Genomic DNA, 20,558 nt, shown 5'->3' with positions numbered 1-20,558 from the left:
AAGATTATCCATTTCCCTCTTTAAAAATGTTAAGTATAACAAAGGAGTTGCAGCTTGTGTCCTGAATAATCAGTGTGCAGTTGTATTTTTTTTTCCCCTCAGGAGAAAAGAAGCAGCTTGACATCATTTTTGTTAGCCTGTATTAAAGGGCGAGGGAGCAAAAGGAACAGGTGGAATGGATGGTTAAAAAAAAAAGACTTTAGTTTAGGCCAAACTTCCCCAATGTGGTGCCCTCCAAATGTTGTTGGACTCTCAACTCCCATCAGCCCCAGCTAACATGGCCAATGGTCACAGATGATGGGAGTTTGAATCCAAAACATCCATATGGAACCAGGTTGGGAACGCCTGCTTTAGGGAACTGTAGTGGATTGTCATGCCAGGGGTTCCCAAACTGTGGTCTGGGCATGTCGGCATAAAATATTCCTATTGATTATTAATTGCATTTTATTGCTTCATTTCATTTCTTTTAGTGTATTTGACTGGAATGCAATTTGAATTCAATTGAATGCAAATTGTAATACAATAAAAGTACAACATACGAAATAAAAGAGGCAATTAAAAGGCAATTAAAACTCATACAGCATCTAGCACAGCGCATCGCAACTGTTACAACAAGGAGAGGAATCATGAAGTGGTCCACCAAAAAAATCAACCATTTTCAAGTGGTTCATGGGGAAAAAAGTTGGGGAACCGCTGGTCTAGGACAATATACTATTTCATAGAAGTGGTATATGTCATGGCAGCTACATTAGTTATGTGATGTATAGCATTAGTTCGTCGTGTTCTGCTGTCTAGGAAAAGATGGGATAGTGCAGAGGAAAATGTTGGAGGATAAAAGAGTGGCTGGTAGCAGGCAAGGAGCCCGTTCAGCTGTGAATGCAAAAGTGAGAGATTTAGGGAGCTCACTGAGAGATGCAGAGGTCAAGACAAAAGCCTGAGAGCACTACATAAATGGCATATTTGTCCAGCAGTCCATGGAGACATGGAGGGTCCTTCTGAGAAGAAGCCACCAAGCAAGACGACTACGGATGGTGCACTTGTTGTCAGAGTATCTGGATTCCTTGTGGGGGAAACTAGTGATAGGAACTTTTAAAAAAGAAATATCAAATGTTAGATGTGCATCCCTTCTTGCTTTATTCCGTGTGGGGGTGTGCGCATGCTCTAGAAGTAGCTAATACTTCCTACCACTAATACTTCTGCCATAATTAGGCAAAAGGACCAATCTGACAGTGAATGCTAGTGAATGCCAACAGTCAAAAGCATAGGGAAGGGCCAGCTCTTCATTTCCAGTTGGACTGAAGAGCAGCTGGCAACGTCACCAGGAGCCATTGTCCACTCATTGTTGTCTGCAGTGTTGATTTTCATGAGCAGGCCAAGGAAGGCAGGATGCAGTTTTAACATACAATGTTGCTGCAGTAAATTACTTCCTACCATTCTTTCATCAAGACGTTGTGGCTCTTCCTGATCAAAGTCTTTTAAAATGGAACGGTTTTGGAGTCCCCATGGCTCTTACATGACCCTCCATGGCGCAGAATGGTAAGTGGTGGTAACGCAGCCGAAGCTCTGCTCACAGCCGGAGTTCGATTCCAACGGAAGGAGGAAGTCGAATCTCCGGTAAAAGGGGTTGAGGTCCACTCAGCCTTCCATCCATCCGTGGTCGGTAAAATGAGTACCGGGCATATGCTGGGGGGTAAAGAAAGGCCGGGGAAGGAACTGGCAATCCCACCCCATATATACGGTCTGCCTAGTAAACGTCACCCTAAGAGTCGGAAACGACTCACACTATAAGTGCGGGGACACCTTTACCTTTTATGGCTCTTACGCCACTGCATCATGAGCTGCTCATTGCACAAGTAAGGTGCCTGAGCACTCTTGTGATTTTTATCTCTCTGAGCTTCTGCAACTGTAATTTACAGTTTCTGTGACTCTGCCTTGCAAAAAGCATTAGCAAACAAAGTCCCCTGAGTGTACAAGTTTAAACCTTTCAATTTCAAATGTATTGCTCTTTTATAGTCAAATATCTGCAAGGCATAAAATGCAAACACTGAAATGCCACTTTTAGACATAGCTAAAGCTTTCTCTTAACAGGGGCTACTTCTTTGGCTGTGCCGCTGACAGGGAACAGATTTTTATCTTTTAGATGCCATTTTCCATCAGTGCAGGCCCCTTTGGCTCCATTTCCTTTTTAACATTGTTATTATTTTGATTTGCCCTGCATTGCCCAGACAATGACCTTTCCTTCTTTCCATTGGCTTGTGTTGCAAGTAGCCATGCTCCAGCTTCTGAATTGAGAATCAACAACTTGCTATGCTCTGCAGAGCTCCTGTACAAATTGGAAGTAGCCAAGTTCCTTATGGAGTGGCCATGGAGTTCTAAAGTGAGACCTCAGTAATGGCACAAGGGGCACAAGGGGCTTAGTCTTTTTTCTGAACCTTGTCAATTTCACATGTGTTCATTCATAAATCTCTTCCACCCATTAATCAGTACAAAAATGTATTCATACATTTACATTTAAATATTTAATATTTGATTAATATTTAAATATGCATTTAATCCCAAATTATCATTGTTATTGCTATTGTTGTTAAAAAAATTGGTCTTCCTCCTAAAGCAGCCCAGGGTGGCAAACAACAAAATAATAACAATATAATTAAAGCAAAACAAAACACATTTACAATCCTTCAAAAAGTGAAGAACTTCTAAAACATTTAAAAACAACCACATAACCTCACAACCAATAATTTCAAAGTTGCCAGGAACAGTATCTTTCAGCCACCAAATCCCTGAGTGAATAGGGATGTTTTTAAATTCCTCCTGAATGTTAATAACAAGGAAGACAGACACACCTCACAAATGGGGAACTGCTACCAAGAAGGCCCTGTCATGGGTCAGGGACAATCAGGTAGATAAAATACATATTTTCTCCCAATGCATGCATATCTAAACGTATTTTACCCAAAATTGCACATTTTGTATGTATGGGATATCTGAGCGGAGAACTGTATTGTTTTGCAAAATCTGAAGATCAATATCCAAAGGATTAGTCCAGGAGCTGAAGATCAGGTCAGTTCACATCAGAATGATCAAAAATTGAATTTCTTAAGCATCCCCGTATATACATTAGCAAACAAGTGAAATCAATGTAATATACTATTACTATTCACTGGGGAAATCCAGGTCAGAAAAAAGTTAGATTAGAGGAAAAGAAACAATTTCAGCTTAACTGAAAACTGTCCCTGATAGTGGCGAAGGATTATGCAGACCCAATGAAAAGTGAAACTGTCTCTTTTACTTCATTCACATGGTCTAATGCTGAGGACATCTGGGCTTTCCTCTTACAGGGGCAGCATGCAACAGCATCCGAAATCCAATCCAGTGCAATCTAGGGAGGTGGATCCCCTCAAAAGTCCCTGCAAGTTTCCGTTCTTCCTCTGGGGTGTGCAGACCCTAACCATTCCTTCACCAAGAAATTGCACATGTCTTGGATCTATTTCTTAAAGAAAGAAAGAAAAAATACTCAGGTGTTTCTCCTGAAGAGGAACCTTGAGATTCCATTTGTGTTTCACTTTAGGTGACATCTGATCACAGCCGAGCAATATCCTGGACTTCCCTGAGGAAACATTTCTTGGTCTTCTCGAAACTTTGTCATTCCTTAGATGTGCCACCCGATGATGAATCCCCAAACTTGCTTTCAATTTCACTTTAGGAAAATGCTCGTGTTCATCTCCCCTCGTTTTTCCGTCAATGCATAGACAATGTGTTGACCACTTTCCAAGAACCTTCAAAGTCAATATTTTGCCAGGTTTCATGAACAAAACAATGCAAGTTTTGCATCCTAGCCATTGTCTCTTATCTATTGTATCTTCTACTGCACCCCAAAATATTGCCGTTAATTAGGCAACATGTTCAGATTATACGTTACATCCTACTTCTTGATTTGCACCAGAATGCTAGCATTCTTGGAGATACTAACTGATGAAAAACTGGAAAAAAGACCAATCAGTAGAACTTCATATGTACATACATTCATACATGCCCTTCTTCTTCTTTCAGAACATAAAAACCTGCAGGATCAGAGCAAAGGTTCATCTAGTTCATCTGATGTGGTCTCAAAGCCTTTGTGTCCCTCAGGACTCTGCCCAGGCCACCCCATCCAACCCCTGGCTTTGCTTCCCACCAGAGCTTGGAAAAGTTACTTTTTTGAACTACAACTCCCATCAGCCTCAGCCAGCATGGCCACTGGATTGGGCTGATGGGAGTAGTAGTTCAAAAAAGTAACTTTTCCAAGCTCTGCTTCCCACCCTCCTTGAGTGTTTTTGCCTAGCGTGTATGTGTCCTTGAACTCAGATAATGTCTCTTGCTTCCCTTGACGGTGGATAGAGAGGAGTGTGTGTAGACAGTAGCCTACTGTACAAAGGTAAAATGTATGTTCATTGCTCTGCCCATTTTGCCTGTCATGGGCCCCCAGAAGATTGCCCAAAAGATTGCTGGAAAAGGGGTTAGGTCTAGAAAGGTTCACAGCACAGGACTATACATACTGCAACCCACCATTTCACACCTCTTTCTTACACCGGAATAATATAAATGTCTTTTCATGCCCGTTTTAGCTGTCATGGTATAGTATCAAGCAACTAAATGCTGCACAATTACTATAAAGGCCCTTTTTATATTTTTATAGAAGACATGATAACGTAACACGACCTTTAATTTAACAGCCAAAGGCTTCTTTTTATCTCCTCCTTGTTGCTTTTTAAAATCTTTTCTTGCTTTGCACCGATACAACACACGGCTCTCTCCATCTAAATTAATCGATGCTGTGTGGAAGCTGCTGCTCATTGCTGAGGGAGGGGAACTGAGCTGGGGAAGGACACTTTTACCTTTAATTATTGATTGGAGCAGTGGAAAGGCTCTACATCAAAACAAGACAAATGGAGGCAATAGCAAAGAGGCAAAGGCTGAAGACAGGCACAGACACACAAACACCCCAGACTCGAAGGTAGTGTGGTAGAGGCCTTGTTAAGGATATAAGAAGAGCCTGCCAGATCAGGCCAGTGGCCCATCTCATCCAGCATCCTCTTCCCACTATGGCCAACCAGATGCCTCTGGGAAGTCCACAAAGAGGACCTGAGGGCAAGAGCACTCTCCACTCCTGCGGTTTCCAGCAAATGGTATTCAGAAGCATGAAGGGAGAGCATAGTCATCATGGCTAGTAGCCACTGATAGCCTTATCCTCCATGAACTTGTCTGATCCTCTTTTAAAGCCATCCAAAGCCATCCTACTGCCTGTGGGAGCAAATTCCGTAATTCAGCTATGCACTGCTTGAAGAAGTACTTTCTTTTGTCTGTCCTGAATCATCCAACAGTTAGCTTCATTGGATGTCCACAAATTCTAGTGCTATGAGAGAGGGGAGAAAAACTTCTTCCTATCCACTTTCTTCACACTATGCATAATTCTATACACTCTCATTGTGTCATCTCTTACTCACCTTTTCTCTAAACTAAAAAGGCCCAAATGCTGCAACCTTTCCTCACAGGGGAGTTGTTCTGTTCCCTTAACCATATCGTGTGCAGATTCAGTGTATAAATGCCTCCCTCTTCTTTGCAAAGCACCTTCATGGGGAGGAGACTTGCACTGCCGGAGCGCTCAACTCCTCTTGTTAGTCGCTGTTCCTCTGAAATCCACCACTGCCACGTGTGATCTGCTGCCGTCACCGTCACCTTGGACTCATGTTTACTTTGCATGAACCCTGCATGGAAGGTTTAAGGGAGGAGGCTGTAACTTGGTGGTAGAGCATCTGATTTGCATGCAGAAGGTCCCAGCGTCAGTCCCTGCCATCTCCAAATAGGCCTGTGCAAGACTCCTGTCTGAAACCCTAGAGACTGCTGCCAGTCAGTGGTGGCAATACTGAGCTAGTTGGACCAATGGTCTGACTCAGTATAAGGCAGCTTCCTGTATTTCTTATCTTCCCTAAGTGATGTCAGGGGAAGGGAAAACACACTGTTCATTATCCCTCTTCTTGAAATAGCGTTGCAAGTGGGGTGGAATAATCAGGACAGGTTTGGCCGTGCCGTTCAGCAAACTAGGGTAGCCGCCTCAGGCAGGAAATGCTGTGGCTAGGTATGGGGAAGAAATTTGATTCAGTTTGCATTTAAAGCCAAATCTATCAAACCGAAGCCAAGCCATCCTTCAAAATTCACAAGTATGTATCTGCATTTTATGATGCAGTTCTCCAACCATCCAGTGTTTACCAAAATGCATATATTAGGGTAAAGTGTGCATAAAAATGAATATATTGATGAAAATAAACAAATATTAGGATAAATTGCTTGCAAGCATGTGTGAGTTAGTCGGAACTGCATACAAAAATGTGTTTAATTTAGGAGAAATTTGCTCTAAAATGCAGAAGGATTTTCATGAGATTTTTAAAAAGGGCAGAAATTGCTGCAGAAATGTGGACAACTGAATTTAAGATTGGAAAAATGAGAAATGGAGAGAACTGAAATTGCCAGATCCTTCCATCCCTCCGTGGGTCAGGAACCAATTCTATAGTCTCTGCACCACCAGGATGGCTGCTTTGGGGAGGGAGCTGCATATAGTTCCAGCAAGATGCCGACCACACAGCAGGCAGGAGGAAACATAGTCCATCATATTGCCCGCATGCTGCTGGCTGTTCTAAAGCTCCACAATCAGTAGTGATCCCTTAGTCTGAGCAACTGATAATGGAGGAAAGGTGCTAGGGATTCCCTCCATGTCCCGTCTCTGCCTGTCTGCATCCTTTTTCTGTTTCTCGTACCTGCTCCCTCTCCATCTGTGCTGACTGGTTCTTGTCAACAATCAGATCTTTACACCTGACCAAATGACTTGAAAATGATACTTGGCGGCAACACTGCAGTGTATGGAAAGTTTGAGGAAAGAATATGGAATGCTGGAGCACACTGCTTTGCCATCATTCTTAACTTGTATGTGTCAACTGGCTGATGCCATTGGCTGATGCCTTATCTAGTGCCCTGGCCTGGAGGTGGATGAATGGATGAGAACACAGGGGATGTGTTGGCTGGCACTGTGGGTAATGTCAATGTGCCTTGCATATGCACGTAGGAGGGGATGGCGGAAGGAGTGCTCCCTCAATTAACTCCCTCTGTGCATATGGGGCTGCATGTCCATGGGATGGATGATGCCTTAGGTTCTTTTTTATCTGCTTGATCCTATTCTCCCAAAGGTGTACCATGGGTACAATCTGCCAAGAGGACCTGAATAAATCTGTTGGTGTTAAAATCCGGACACTATTTCCTCTACACTTACTCTTTTGAGAGATGAGTCAAAGTAATCAAAAATTATTGTATGTGTGTGACCTTTACAAATCAACTGGCAATTTCTGCACTTTCCATTTGCTTTTTAGCTCCCACTGGTGCAAGATTGCGGCAGATGGAATGAAATGTAATTTGCAGATTTTTGAATATTATAGGAAGCCACTGAAGTTCGTAAACTCCCATAGAGCATAGAGTTTCAGCTGGAATTGTTTTTTTAAAAAAGAGACCTTTAGAAATAAATAAAGAACTGATGATTAGATTCAGACTTAGTGAAAGCATACTGTGCTCTAAATCTGACCATTTTCAAAGTCAAGGAAGGAATTTTATATTTGACAAGTCAGAAGGCCACATCAAGAAACAGAATAACAGGAGTTGCATGATTTATAGTTGTAGTTTCAAACCTCCATGGATTTGACTGAGAATAGTCAGTGTGGAACTTTAAAGATGCAGAAGAAGTTTGGGTGTGGGGAATGGTTAGAGAACAAAAACGTGGATGTATGCTCAATTGTTGACAAAGTGGAGCAACAAAAAAATAACAGGTAGCTTCTTCTATAGTGTTGTATTATAATGTCAAATTCAAATTTTGCGAAATTCGAGCACATCCCTAGCTACAACACCATGATATAACTACATTCCCAGGAGCATTCTAATAGGATAAATAGGTGAGCTTTCCTGAAAAATGGTCACAATTCCTCATCATTTGTGCCACCTGCACAATGGGGCAGCAAAAATCGAGGACAGAAAACAACTAAGCCATAACTACTTCTTGTAAACTCTCTGCCATGTGGCATTGTCTCCATGCAACTGCATTCTCAGGAAGCTACCATACGCTTATGCCTGTGTGAATCAGGCATGACAGGTTTTTCATGCCAAAAGTTAAAAAGAGAAGTATTCTGACCTACCATTAATGTAAAACAGAGAATCAAATATGATATTCAATAGATAATGTGCAGGAATACGTGTCTTTGGTTTGTTTCCTGCTAGTGTCCATCTCTCTCTCACATCATCAATGTCATTAACCTTCTCCAGGGATGGCCTAGTCTTCTCTGGAATGACTGGGCATAAAATACCCTGACACAGATTCAGTGACCTTAAGTGGTTTGTGTATCACAGCTTATAACGTTATGGACATGTTTATAATCTCTGAATTTTAAAGGCTCCAATCCAAAGATTGGTTCAGCAGGATTTAAAATATAATTCTCTTGTCCCACTGATTTCAGTGAGATGCAATAGTGCAATCCTATGCATGTCTACTCAGACGTAATGACATTATTTTCAATGAGGCTTACTCCTGGGAAAATGTCTACAGGATTGCAGCCTTAGGTTCAATAGGACATACTTCTGAGTAGACTCACATAGAATTGTGTGCTTCAGTGTGATTAACTTTCTCTGGATCAAAATCTTTGGATACATTTAAACCATCATTTCTGCTGTTACTTTTGTCAAAGCCTTGTTTGTCTGATAAAACTGTTCTTTATATTTTGCAACAATGTGAAAGCAACTGATAATGTGATATGTTGTTTTTTCCTTTTATCATCTGTTCAGTATATTAAAGCCTTTGCAATTAATTGATTTGGAAGGTAGACTTTTTTAAAAAATGTATTTTTTCCTGACTAGGATATAAATTATGTCAGATTGATTTCTAGATCTCAGATGTAAGTGTGTCCTTGATGATGGTTAAACGTTGTAATGTTCTTCTTCTTTAAATGACTAACCTGGACTAAGAGATTGGAGCAAGAGGTATTTTGCAAAATTAAACCTGTTTCACCTGAACATGTTTTAACTAGTTAATAAGAAACATCAAAACAAACAAACAAAAAAAGACAAAACCCTGAAGTCAATGAACATTCTTTTTGTAAAGCCAGTATTTGATGTTTAAATTTGTTTTTTTGGGGTCTGTCTATAACATAAGTTTTAATAACCTAGCTCAAATGCAGAATTCTAATTTTCAATTAACATAGGAATAATTTTGTTTGCTAAAATAAAATAAATGAATGAATGACGAGTCTGAACCATGAAATGTTCTAGGTAGAACTTTTTAAAAAATTCCAAAATTTTCAAAAAAATAATAATCATGTGGCAACTGTATAGCTCAAGCTTTAAGTATTAACTTTTAACCTTTGACCTTACAGATTTTAACCAATGAAATGTCTCTTTAAACTTTAAAGGAAACAATGATAACGAGCGCCTGGCGATTGCTAGACAGCGAATTCCATATCGGCTTGGTCGAGTAGTTGATGAATGGCTACTCGACAAAGGTAAAAACATTGATTAAAACTTCAAATAAAAAAATAATTTGAACATAACCGAGTAGTGCTTCATTGTAACACCAATAAACATAAAACAATAAATTTTTCAGTAAAATTAAATTTAAAACAAATTTTAAACCGTAAAATGTAGAGTAAATATTTGCATACCGTGTATATAATAATTTCTATACATTTTAGTGGTATCGCCTGTTTAATAATCTTACCCTGTTAACTTAAGGTTAAAGGGACTGTTAAATATAATCCACTAACTCAGTCTATGAAGGTACTCATACCAAGCATTAACCAAAACTGATAAATCATTCATAGATTATGTTACATGTTCCATCATCTAAATTCTTAACTAAATATATGCATATGTACATATGTATCTGTATGTAGTTATGAGATCTTCATCACGGTCCTGAAACAAAAGAACAACCAAAAAAAAACATTGCTTAAACTGTAGGTTATCTTAAATAGTGGGCAATATCATTGCCAAATGAGTTGAAGTCCCTTTAACGTTTGCTACATTCTAAGGGGATTTTGGAACAAACACTTATTAAAAGAGAGCTTAAAGTTGTGTGCATGCTTTTATTATGAGCAGAAACCAATCTGCAAAACAGAATATAATGTTTATGAATGACTATAATAATACTGGGCTTGCATTAGTGAGGATTTCTGTTTACAGTAGCAATGTGACATGACTCTTCATTAATATGTGTATCATTTCTTGAAGTTGCTTTTTACATCCAAAACTTTTTTATTTTATTTTATGCCTTTTTCTTTTAGTCAATAGCTTTGCTGAAATACAATCAGACATCTCTCTTTTTATTTAGCATTTTTGTTTGTTTCTGAAATGCTCAGTATATAGTATGTATCTCATGCCTCCTCCGAGTGTGTGTGTGTGAGAGAGAGAGAGAGAGAGAGAGAGTATGTCTCTGTGTGTAGAAAATACCTCCACATTTATGTATGTATTTACAGGGAGATTGAAGAGATGTTCTTGCTAACATGCTTTAGAAGTAGATACCTTTACAAATGCAGACAAAGGATAGATATATGGATTCATGTATTTAATTATAATTCTATAACAATAGAATCCATTAGACATAATGGCTGTATGTAACAGTAAACCATGGCTTTGCACTATATGGATGAGCCTCCACAAGCCCAAGCAAAACATCAGGTTTGTGTACTCCCCTACCCACCCCCTGTGTAACTAGGAGAAGGACATCTGCTAGGTTTAGTTTCTCTCTTAAGAACATTGGCTTACTGTTACATACAATCCCTGGGATCCTTATTTAAAACAAACTCTGGTCTGTTTCTAAACAGACCAACTTCAAACCATTGCTTATGAGGTTTGCTTGTTTAACTAATCAGTGCTTGTTTGAAACCAGGATTCCTGATTTGTAGGTAACACAAAACTAAGATTCTCTGAGAGCAAAACTAAGTTTGGCAAAACTTGGCCTCCTTGCTTGCATGGGAGATGGAGAGGGCTGGGAGGGGCAAATTGCATGAGCCTGATGCTTCATTTGGGCTTGTGCAGGCTTATCCACATAGCATTAAACTGTGGTTTAGTGTTACTTGTGCAGTGGATATTGGTAGATTTACATATGACATAGATTTGTGCAGATGAATGCTTGGATGGGAGAAATGTTATGCATAAATATTGTGCAATCCTTGCAGTTTTCCACATTTTGCATGATAAAAATGGTGATCAGAAATCTGACCACACACACACACACACACCCCTCTACAATTTGGACCAAAATAATAATAATTATAATAAAAAAAAGAATGGGTGAGAAAATAGGCTATAACAAATAGATGATACTAAACAATTCTCTATTGGCCTTTTCAGCAAAAACAAACAAACATAAATCTAACAAATTATAAACATAGATTGACAATACTGCATTCCATGGACACCTCATTAAAAAAGCAATGAATTATGAGCAAAATTCCTTTCTTATAGTTTATTGCTCTCATCCACCAACCCATAACAATCTGTTAAAATCATCCTCTTGACACATAGAGTGTTCGCAATCAACATTTTTTGCATGTATGCAATACTATCTTTGCAGGGCGTCAGCTCACAATCTTCAATAGCCAAGCGACGATAAAAATTGGAGGCAAAGAGCGGGGCCATCCATTTCAGGGGCAGCTTTCTGGACTCTACTACAATGGCTTAAAAGTCCTGAACATGGCCGCCGAGAATGATGCCAACATAGTGATAGAAGGGAACGTAAGACTCGTTGGTGAAGTGCCTTCCTCTATGACAACTGAGTCAACTGCCACTGCAATGCAGTCTGAGATGTCCACGTCGGTCATGGAAACCACTACCACTCTCGCCACAAGCACAGCTAGAAGAGGGAAACTGCCAACAAAAGAGCCCATTGGTCAGGTTAGTCAGCCATGATGACATTCCTAAATGTTTGAGTTTCCGTTTTGCATTTTTTTCTGGATTGTCTGCAAATACCTGCTTTTACAGGTTGAACAACTTTTGTGAAGATACAAGGTCGTGGTCACTGGGGCTAGACATAGATAGGGGTGGTAACTGCTCCGACAATGGTGTCTGTACCCTGTTTGATGGCAAAGATTGTGAAAATGTGTGTTAGTCAACCATAATGGCATTTCTAAAAAATTGGGTTTCTTTCCTTTTGTATGGGCTTCTAGATTTTCCGCAAACATCAGCCTTTACAGATAGAAGAGTTTTTGGCATAGATAGGGAGGTGCAGTTGCATTGACAGTTGCGGGGTCATCATCCTGCACAGATAGTGAATACATGGGTGCTGTGATCATGCGAATACCCAGGCAAATGTCCAGGTGGAGATTTCTCTTTTTCCATAATGCTTCTTATACCAGCTGTGGCAAGATCACACAGAAACAGATTACTCAACTGAGCTTCATGAATGACCTTGGCTGTGACTGCGCTGGGTTTTGGCTAACCACATGAAGGGCAATGCAAATTGTACTTGAAGCAACACATGTCCTAGAGCGGGACATATCCACTGTATTTCTTGATAACATGACCAACATATTAAAGAAACAGGCGTTAGACTATTTGGAATTTAGGAAGCTTAGCAAATGTTGAACTGCTTTAGAAACGAACTCATGTGCTCCTGTTACTTTCAACTATTTATATACCAAGTCAGACTAGCAGTCCATTCAGATAGCTGGATGACAACTGGTAGCATCTTCCCATTGTTTCGTTCATAAGCCCTTCCCAACCCAAGCCTTATAACCTGAGGTTATATAAGCCTTTTAAGTAGAGACCTCATCCCAGTCTGTGTCTGTGTTAGAATTGCTTCTTAATGTGTTTTTAAAACTTTTTTTTAAAAGATGTTTTTAAAGCTTTTTTTTTTTTAAGGATTTAAATATGTTTTATTTAATATGTTTTTAAAGCTGTTTTGTTGTAATATATTTTAAAGTCTGTTTTTTATGATGTTTTAGAATGTTTTTAGTGCTTTTGTTTGCTGCCCTGGGCTCCTATTGGGAGGAAGGGATATAAATAAGGGATATAAATCTAATAAACAAACAAACAACATAACATAACTGAACGTTTTTCCTGAGGTGTTATCCATTCAAACAAATGCTTTACAGTAAGATGTGGCTTCTCAAACAGATTTTAATACATCACGATGGCAACAAAGCGGAGTCTTTGGACACAAAGTTTTCATATCGCCTCTTGAACCCTCTGAAGTTTGGGGGCCAGTTTTGAATAGGCTCTCTTCAGTGTCATTCCTCCCTGCCAGCCCTCCCCACTGGTAATCCCCCCCCATTTCTAAAATATGGGTTGTATTCCATGAAGTCCTACTCAGAGTAGACCCACTGAAATTCGCCTGTTGCTAAGATAGCCATAGAGGTGAGACCTGCAATGCAGTGTTCCAGTGTAGAGTGCTCCTGTTCAGTGTTCCAGCTAGCTGGCCATGCCTTGGAATCACTGAACCTAGAGTATCCTCAAAGGTCATGTAATCTAACCCCCTGTCAATGCAGGAAATCCCTGCTATGGTATCCCTGCTCAGCCTCTACCTGAAAACCTCTTTTTTAAAAAAAAAAATAAAGGAAAGTGCACCACCTCCTAAGGCAGGCTGTTCCACTGGCAAACGTGTTGCATGATCCGAACGTTCTTCCTAATGTTTCATCATAATCCCTACTCTTGTAAGTTGCACCCATTAGTCCTACCCTCTGAAGTAGGGATAGGGAACCTGTGGCCCTCCAGATGTGGTTGGACTCCATTCCCATCATCATCCCCATCATTGGCCATGCTGGCTGGGGCTGATGAGAGTTGGAGTCCATCCACATCTGGAGGGCCACAGGTTCTGCACCCCTGCTCTGGAGCAATGAAAAACATTTTTCCTCCACCAATTCTGACATCTCTCCTAATATTGGAGGATGGCTATCAAGTTGCCTCTTAACCTTCTACTATACAGGCTAAACATATCCAGCCTAGTAGGCACCTACCAAAGCCTTTTTTTGTGTGTTTAGGAAGGCTTTCCTTGAAGTGTGATCCAGTTACTGCTGGAATATCAATTTACATCTGAAGAACTTGTGTTTCTGAAGTCTGTATGGACGGTTATATTGTTTTTTAGAGGCCGTTGAAATGATTTTATTATTTTTAGAGTTTCTGCCTGTGTGTCTTATTCTGTTTTTATTTTGCACACCACTTTAATGGCTTTGTGCTGTGAAGCAGTTTATAAATTTCTATAACAACAACCACAACCATAGCTCCTTCAGCCTTTCCTCATAGGTCTTGGTCTACTTAATTGCATCCCTCTCACATTCATTTATCTGTTCCCTCACATACAAACACTCAGCATCCTGTAGCCACTGAGCTCGCACAGACTTCAGTGGGCTGTTTTAAAGAGCCCCCCCCAGTGGCTTCCTCCCAAACATGTTGATACTTTCCCTCTTTTTTCTCAGTAGCTCCTCATTGGCTACATACCTGCCATATGCCAACACCTGAGTTCGCCATAATTACATCATTACCAGATTACCCCTGTATAGTGGCACCTTACAGCTGATATAGCACAGTGGGGAGGAAAGCCTGGCTGGGAGTCCGGAGTCTGTGAGTTCAAATCCCTGCTTGTGTCTCCTGGGTGTCAAGAGCCAGCTAAAGATCACCCCACAGTGAGTGGCTCAGGGGTTACGTGCCCTGCCACCCGTGCAGCCGTAGGCAAGCTGTATAGTCCCAAGGAGCCCAGTTGCCCCCCAGCTGGCAGTTGTGGACAAGAAAGGGGCTGGCTTGTGCAGCTGTGGCAAGCTGAGCAGGCCCTAGCCAGCTGGGGAGGACTAGCCTCAGAGAGAGGCAATGGTAAACCCCTGTGAATACCACTTACCATGAAAACCCTATTCATAGATTCGCCATAAGTCGGGATCGACTTGAAGGCAGTCCATTTCATTTTTTCAGTGGCACCTTATTTATTTATTTATTACATTTATACTCACCTTTCTTTTCATGATAGAAACCCAAGGTGACTTACATATGGTTCCCAAGCAGTCTCCCATCCAGGCACTAACCAGACCTGACCCTGCTTAGCTTCAGCAGGGTGCTGGCATCATGTGCCTTCAGACCATAGCCTGGAACCTTAACGGAGCAGTTGCAGTTCTCAGTTTGCTGAGATCACTCGCCACTGTCTGGGAGACTGCAAGAGAGTTGAGGGGGAAGAACATTTTCATGGGAATGAATGCAAACAGTGGTGACTGGTGCTCATTGGAGCTGGCGGGTGGAAGGTGGGGGGCCCATCTGTAGGCGAAGCCAGAGCCAATGATGGGCAGAGCCAACTCATCCTAATTTTGCCCTCCTCCTCCTCCCTGATGAGTTCTACAAGACTGAGGAGGAAGCTGACAGCCAGGGCCATCCCATGGACTACTTGTAACTAGGAAGGGAGGCAGGTGGGAGCTGACTGAGGGCAGACTGAGGTTGGTGGAGCAGGGCCCCATCCGTCCAAATGGACCAGCCTCCACTGAACTCAAATGTAAAACCAGCTCTGGCTGAGACAACAAGTTGGGGGTGCTACTGCGTATCCTTGTCACTGCTCCATTTAGCCTCTCTCTTTCTCTCTCTCTCTCTGTATGTGTGTGTGTGTGTGTGTGTGTGTGTGTGTGTGTGTGTGTAACATCCTCTCTGAATCATGACTGTGATGCGATGAAGGGATGGGGAACCTTGTTGGCTCCAGGGAAGGGATGGGTGAGAAATTTGATTCAGTTCACATTTCAAGCCAAATCCATCAATTCATACTTTCCGAAGCAATATGCGAACTGAAACACAGTCATCTTTTGAAATCCACACTTATTCGAATGTTACAATGCAGTTCGCCAACCAAACAATGTTTACAAAAATGCATGTGTTAAGGGAAAGTGTGCATAAAAATGAATATATGAGTAAAAATAACATACAAACATACATTGTATGACAAGAAGTTGCTTTGAGAAAAATGTGCACGTTAGTCAAAACTGCTATAAATGTGTGTTTATTAAGAGAACTTTACATTAAAATGCTTTTCATGAAGGGTCTACTAGACCAGGCCAGTGGCCCATCTAGACCAGCATCATGTTCACACAGTGGCCAACCAGATGCCCATGGAAAGCCCACAAGCAGGACCTGAGTGCAAGAGCACTCTCCCCTCCCGCAGCTACTAGCAACTGGTTTTCAGAAGCATACTGCAACTGACTATGGTGGCAGAGCACAGCATTCATGGCCAGTAGCTGTTGACAGCCTTATCCTCCATGAATTTGTCCAATCTTCTTTTAAAGCCTTCCAACCTGGTGGCCACCATTGTCTCTTGTGGGAGTGAATTCCATAGTTTATTTACTGTGTGAAGAAGTACTTTCTTTTGTCTGTCCTGAATCTTCCAACATTCAGCTTCAGTGAATGTCCCCGTGTTCTAGTGTTATGAGAGGGAGAAAAAAAATCTCTGCTTTTTCCATGCCATGCATACTTTTATACACTTCTGTCATGTCACTTCTGACTCACCTTTTCTCTAAATTAAAAAGACTGAAATGCAGCAACCTTTCCTCGTAGGGGAGTCACTCCATCCCCTTGATCATTCTGGTTGCCCTTTTCTGAGCCTTTCCCAACTCTACAATATCCTTTTTGAAGCAACCAGAACTATACACTCTATTCCAAATAGAGCCGCACTATAGGTTTATACAATGGTATCATGATATCAGCAGTTTTATTTTCAATCCCTTTCCTAATGATCCTTGGCATGGAATTTCCCTTTTTTCACAGCTGACGCACGCTGGGTCGATCTCATCATCGACCTATCCACTACTACCCCAAGGTCTTGTTCCCGGTCAGTCACCACTAGTTCAAACTTTCTTTTTACCAGTCCTCTCATTTTTGGGAAGTTCCTTCTTTTGAAGTCAAATGTGACTGTGTTGGATTTTCTTGGCAATCGGCTATTTACATGTATGTTTAATTTAATAGCACTATGGTCACTGTTCCCAGTCTGTTTGACAACAGTTACATCTTGCACCAGGTCCTGGGTGCCACTTAAGGTTACTTCCAGGGTCACCATCCCTCTGGTCAATTCCATGACCAACTGTTCTAGGGTGCAGTCATTTATCTAGAAAATTTGCTTCTTTGTCATGACTGGAACACACATGTAGCCAGTCTATGTCACTCTTAGTTGACGTCACCCTTACTACAACATTTCCTAGTTTGGAAACTTCCTCGATTTCATTTCTCATCTCAAGATCTTCCTGAGCATTTTGATCGGAGGGACAATAGAACATCCCCTGTGCTAAGTTCCTCTTAGAGCATGGTATCACCACCCACAAATGATTATGTGGAGGAGTCTGCCTCTTTGGGAGTTTCTAGCTTGCTGGATGCAATGACCTCTTTCACATATAGAGTGACACCACCTATAATAACCCTTTCCTATCCTTCCGATATAGCTTATATCCAAGGATAACTATATCCCACTGGTTTTCTCTGTTCCACCAGGTTTTATTATGCTCACTCTGTGACTATCCTTGGATGATCACCAGAATTATATTTCTTTTTATCACCCACCCCCACGCATACACAAATACGAGTCCTGCAACAAAATGTTGCACTGTGGAGTGGTCCTATTCAGTGTTCCAGCCAATCATACCCTTTCCAGGATACTCCATCTCATTCCTTCTTCTGCCCGCCCCCCAGTTGTGTGTGTGTGTCCGTGTGTGTTTGCCCCCACACCAACAGACACTCAGCATTCTGTGGCCACTGATCATGCTTAGTCCTCATTGGGCTGTTTGGGGTTTTATTCCACTTGGCATTTTGTTTTGTTTTACTTAAATAAAGTTATTCTGCTGTGAGCCTTGGGATCTCCTCACACCTACTGTGTGAGTGGGCGAACTTCAAGGTGCTGGTTTTGGTGTACAAAGCCCTATACAGCTTGGGACCAGGGATCACCAGGCTCTGCAGGTGAGGGCCTCCCACAGGTACCATCTCATCAGATCCACATCCACACAATATAGGAAGTGAACCTTTAGTTTGGAATTCACTCCCCTTAAATAATAGACAGGCCCTGTCTTTGTTATTTTTTTAGCATCTACTTTATCTCAGTCTGCATCTGTTTTGGAATTGCTTTTTGAGATGTTTGTAAAGTTTTAAAAAAAGTTTTTAAGATGTTTGTTTTTAAGATGTTTTAGTGTTTGCTACCCTGGGCTCCTTCTGGGAGGAAGGGTGGGATATTTTATTTTATTTTTTTAAATTATTATTATTATTATTATTATTATTATTATTATTATTATTATTATTATTATTATTATTGATGGTGGTGGTGGTGGTGATTTGTCTATGTAAGTTGCCAAAGCCATGGCAAACACTGTTCTGTATGGTCAATTGTGCCCTGTGAACATAGAAACAATAGGTTGTATTTGACTAAGTCCAACTCAGAGTGGACCCATTGAAATTAATGAACCTAAATTAGTCGTGTCAATTACCTTCAGTGAGTCTGCTCTGACTAGCATTGAATACCACCCATAGGAAGCTGCCTGACCTTCACCCTGAGGTCCCAGGGCAGCTTTTATCACTTTTACTGTCATGAGCTGCTCTGTCTTCTAGTGATATTTGGCCACTGCGGTGCCTGATCCTGCACAGATGATGAGCACTTTAATCTCCCATTGACATCAGTGGGAGTCGAGGGCATTCAGCACCTTGCAGGAGGCAGTCACTGCCTTGCGCGAAAGCTGCTTCTAAAGACAGTTTTACCTTTATGTCTTAGATCCGCTTGCATTCGTTTTCCTGTCTGTTCTTTCTTTAAAATGCACTCAGTGCCTGTCCAAAATGGAGGGACACTTGACTTTGGAACTTTAAGCAGTACAAAAAGGACAGAAATTACCTCCCACCCCCCACCCCTAGCTTTTAATTAATTAGAGCAATGAAGAAAACAGACAATTGAATATGAACTGCTAATGAAAGAAAGTTAATGCCGGTACAAGCAAATGCAAGTTTAAGGAGAAAATGAGCTGATAAGGAGTAAATGATCTAATCAATTAGAGATTATTTGGTTCATTTGCAGGGCTATTGAATTCAATTAAAGATCACAGTTCCCATTTAAAGAAAGATCATTTAAATCTCTTATGGTTATTTATATTCAATTTAAAAAAAAATGCCAGAGCTAGACTTGTTTTATGAAAGTTATTTCTTGTTTTGAATCAGGTCTACAAAAGTTTCAATGCAGCTCAACAACCATATATTGTGGTTTGACAGACTTCTTCTGCCCTCAGACTCACACTGTTTTGGTGGACTTTAGGGGAAAGGCTACAGCTCGGGTAGAGCATCTGCTTTGCATGCAGAAGGTCCCAGGTTCAATCCCTGGCATCTCCAGGTAGGGCTGGGAGAGACTCCTGCCTGAAACCCCAGAGAGCCACTGCCAGTCAGTGTGGACAATACTGAGCTAGATGGACCAATGATCTGACTCAGTATAAGGCAGCCTCCTGTGTCCCTGTGACTAACCTGGCCAGGTGTCCTCTTTTAAACAGGACTGACTTCTTTTTAAACTTCTGCACGCTTTAGCATCCAGTGTTTTCAGTTATCCATTCAAAATCTGGGATTCTGAATGCTGTACGGCAATGAAGTTTCATTCTACATTCCTCTGTCAAGACCCCCTGGAAGCCAAACCCCATGCTGTAGAAGCCGTGGCTCCTTCTCTAGTCCTATACATCTTGTACTGGGCTGCCCCAAATGCGCCCACCCCCACTTCCCCTTCAACTATGTATGGTGGTTTGCTAGATGCTTAACCTCCCTCTTGGTTTTGCAGCCTCGGTCAGATTATGATGAGCCATACCATTTTGGCATGCATTGCAGTGATCACACACTCGGGAACATAAGAAGAGCCTTCCCTGTCTTGTCCCAGTATCCTGTTCTCCCACCAAATGCCTCTGGGAAGCCCACAAGCAAAACCTGAGTGCAAGAGCACTCTGCCCGCTTGTGATTCCCAGCAACTGCTATGCAGAGGCATACCACCAATTGACAACTGAGGTTCAGCATAGGTATTGGGGCTACTCATGGAGCATAAACCTATGAATGTACTAGGCCAATACAGGCTTTGGCTGAAAGAAGCAGCAATTGAGCCAATGTGGCTTTGTGCTTCAGTGTACTTCAGTACTTAGGACACTAGAGGGCAGCAGTAGCTAGAGTACATGCACAGCAGGGGTGAGGGACAGTAGTAGTGTGCCCTCAACCCTGCTCCTTTTCTGCACCCTTTTTAGCCAAAACCCCAAACCACTGAAAATGCTAGAGAGAGTCCACCAGGAATGGCGAATTTGGGGGAATCTACAATAGCTTCTGCTTGTGGGCTTCCCATAGGCATCTGGCTGTCCACTGTGAAAACAGGACGTTAGATTCGATAGGCCCTTGACCTGATCTAACAGGACTCTCAGTTTCTTAATGGTGACCACCAATTTGGCAGGGCTTAGAAGAATTCTGGTGTATCCCCACCCTCACCCCCTAAACTTCAAGAGAGAGGCAAGTGGCTTTTGCTTCTTCTTTTGCCATCAACCTGCCCC

The 20,558-nt window shown here is 41.5% G+C and overlaps 1 protein-coding gene across 26 annotated transcripts in view; it reads left to right on the top strand.

The window, feature by feature from the left end:
- The window catches only part of NRXN1 (neurexin 1), a 1,438,606-nt gene that overhangs the window by 1,235,802 nt on the left and 182,246 nt on the right, over nt 1-20,558 (top strand). For 19 of the 26 annotated variants that reach the window (XM_061625672.1, XM_061625674.1, XM_061625664.1 and 16 more), the window contains 2 exons: nt 9,480-9,569; nt 11,642-11,961. In XM_061625672.1, the coding sequence (XP_061481656.1) occupies nt 9,480-9,569; nt 11,642-11,961 (410 nt within the window). The remainder of the gene's footprint in view (nt 1-9,479; nt 9,570-11,641; nt 11,962-20,558) is intronic. The other 7 variants (XM_061625683.1, XM_061625681.1, XM_061625680.1 and 4 more) reach the window with 1 other exon arrangement.

This window comes from Rhineura floridana, chromosome 4, assembly GCF_030035675.1.
Source record: "Rhineura floridana isolate rRhiFlo1 chromosome 4, rRhiFlo1.hap2, whole genome shotgun sequence".
In the NCBI taxonomy this organism is placed as follows: Eukaryota; Metazoa; Chordata; class Lepidosauria; order Squamata; family Rhineuridae; genus Rhineura; species Rhineura floridana.
Note: the sequence above shows the minus strand (reverse complement) of the source record. Positions and strands in the feature narration are given on the sequence as shown.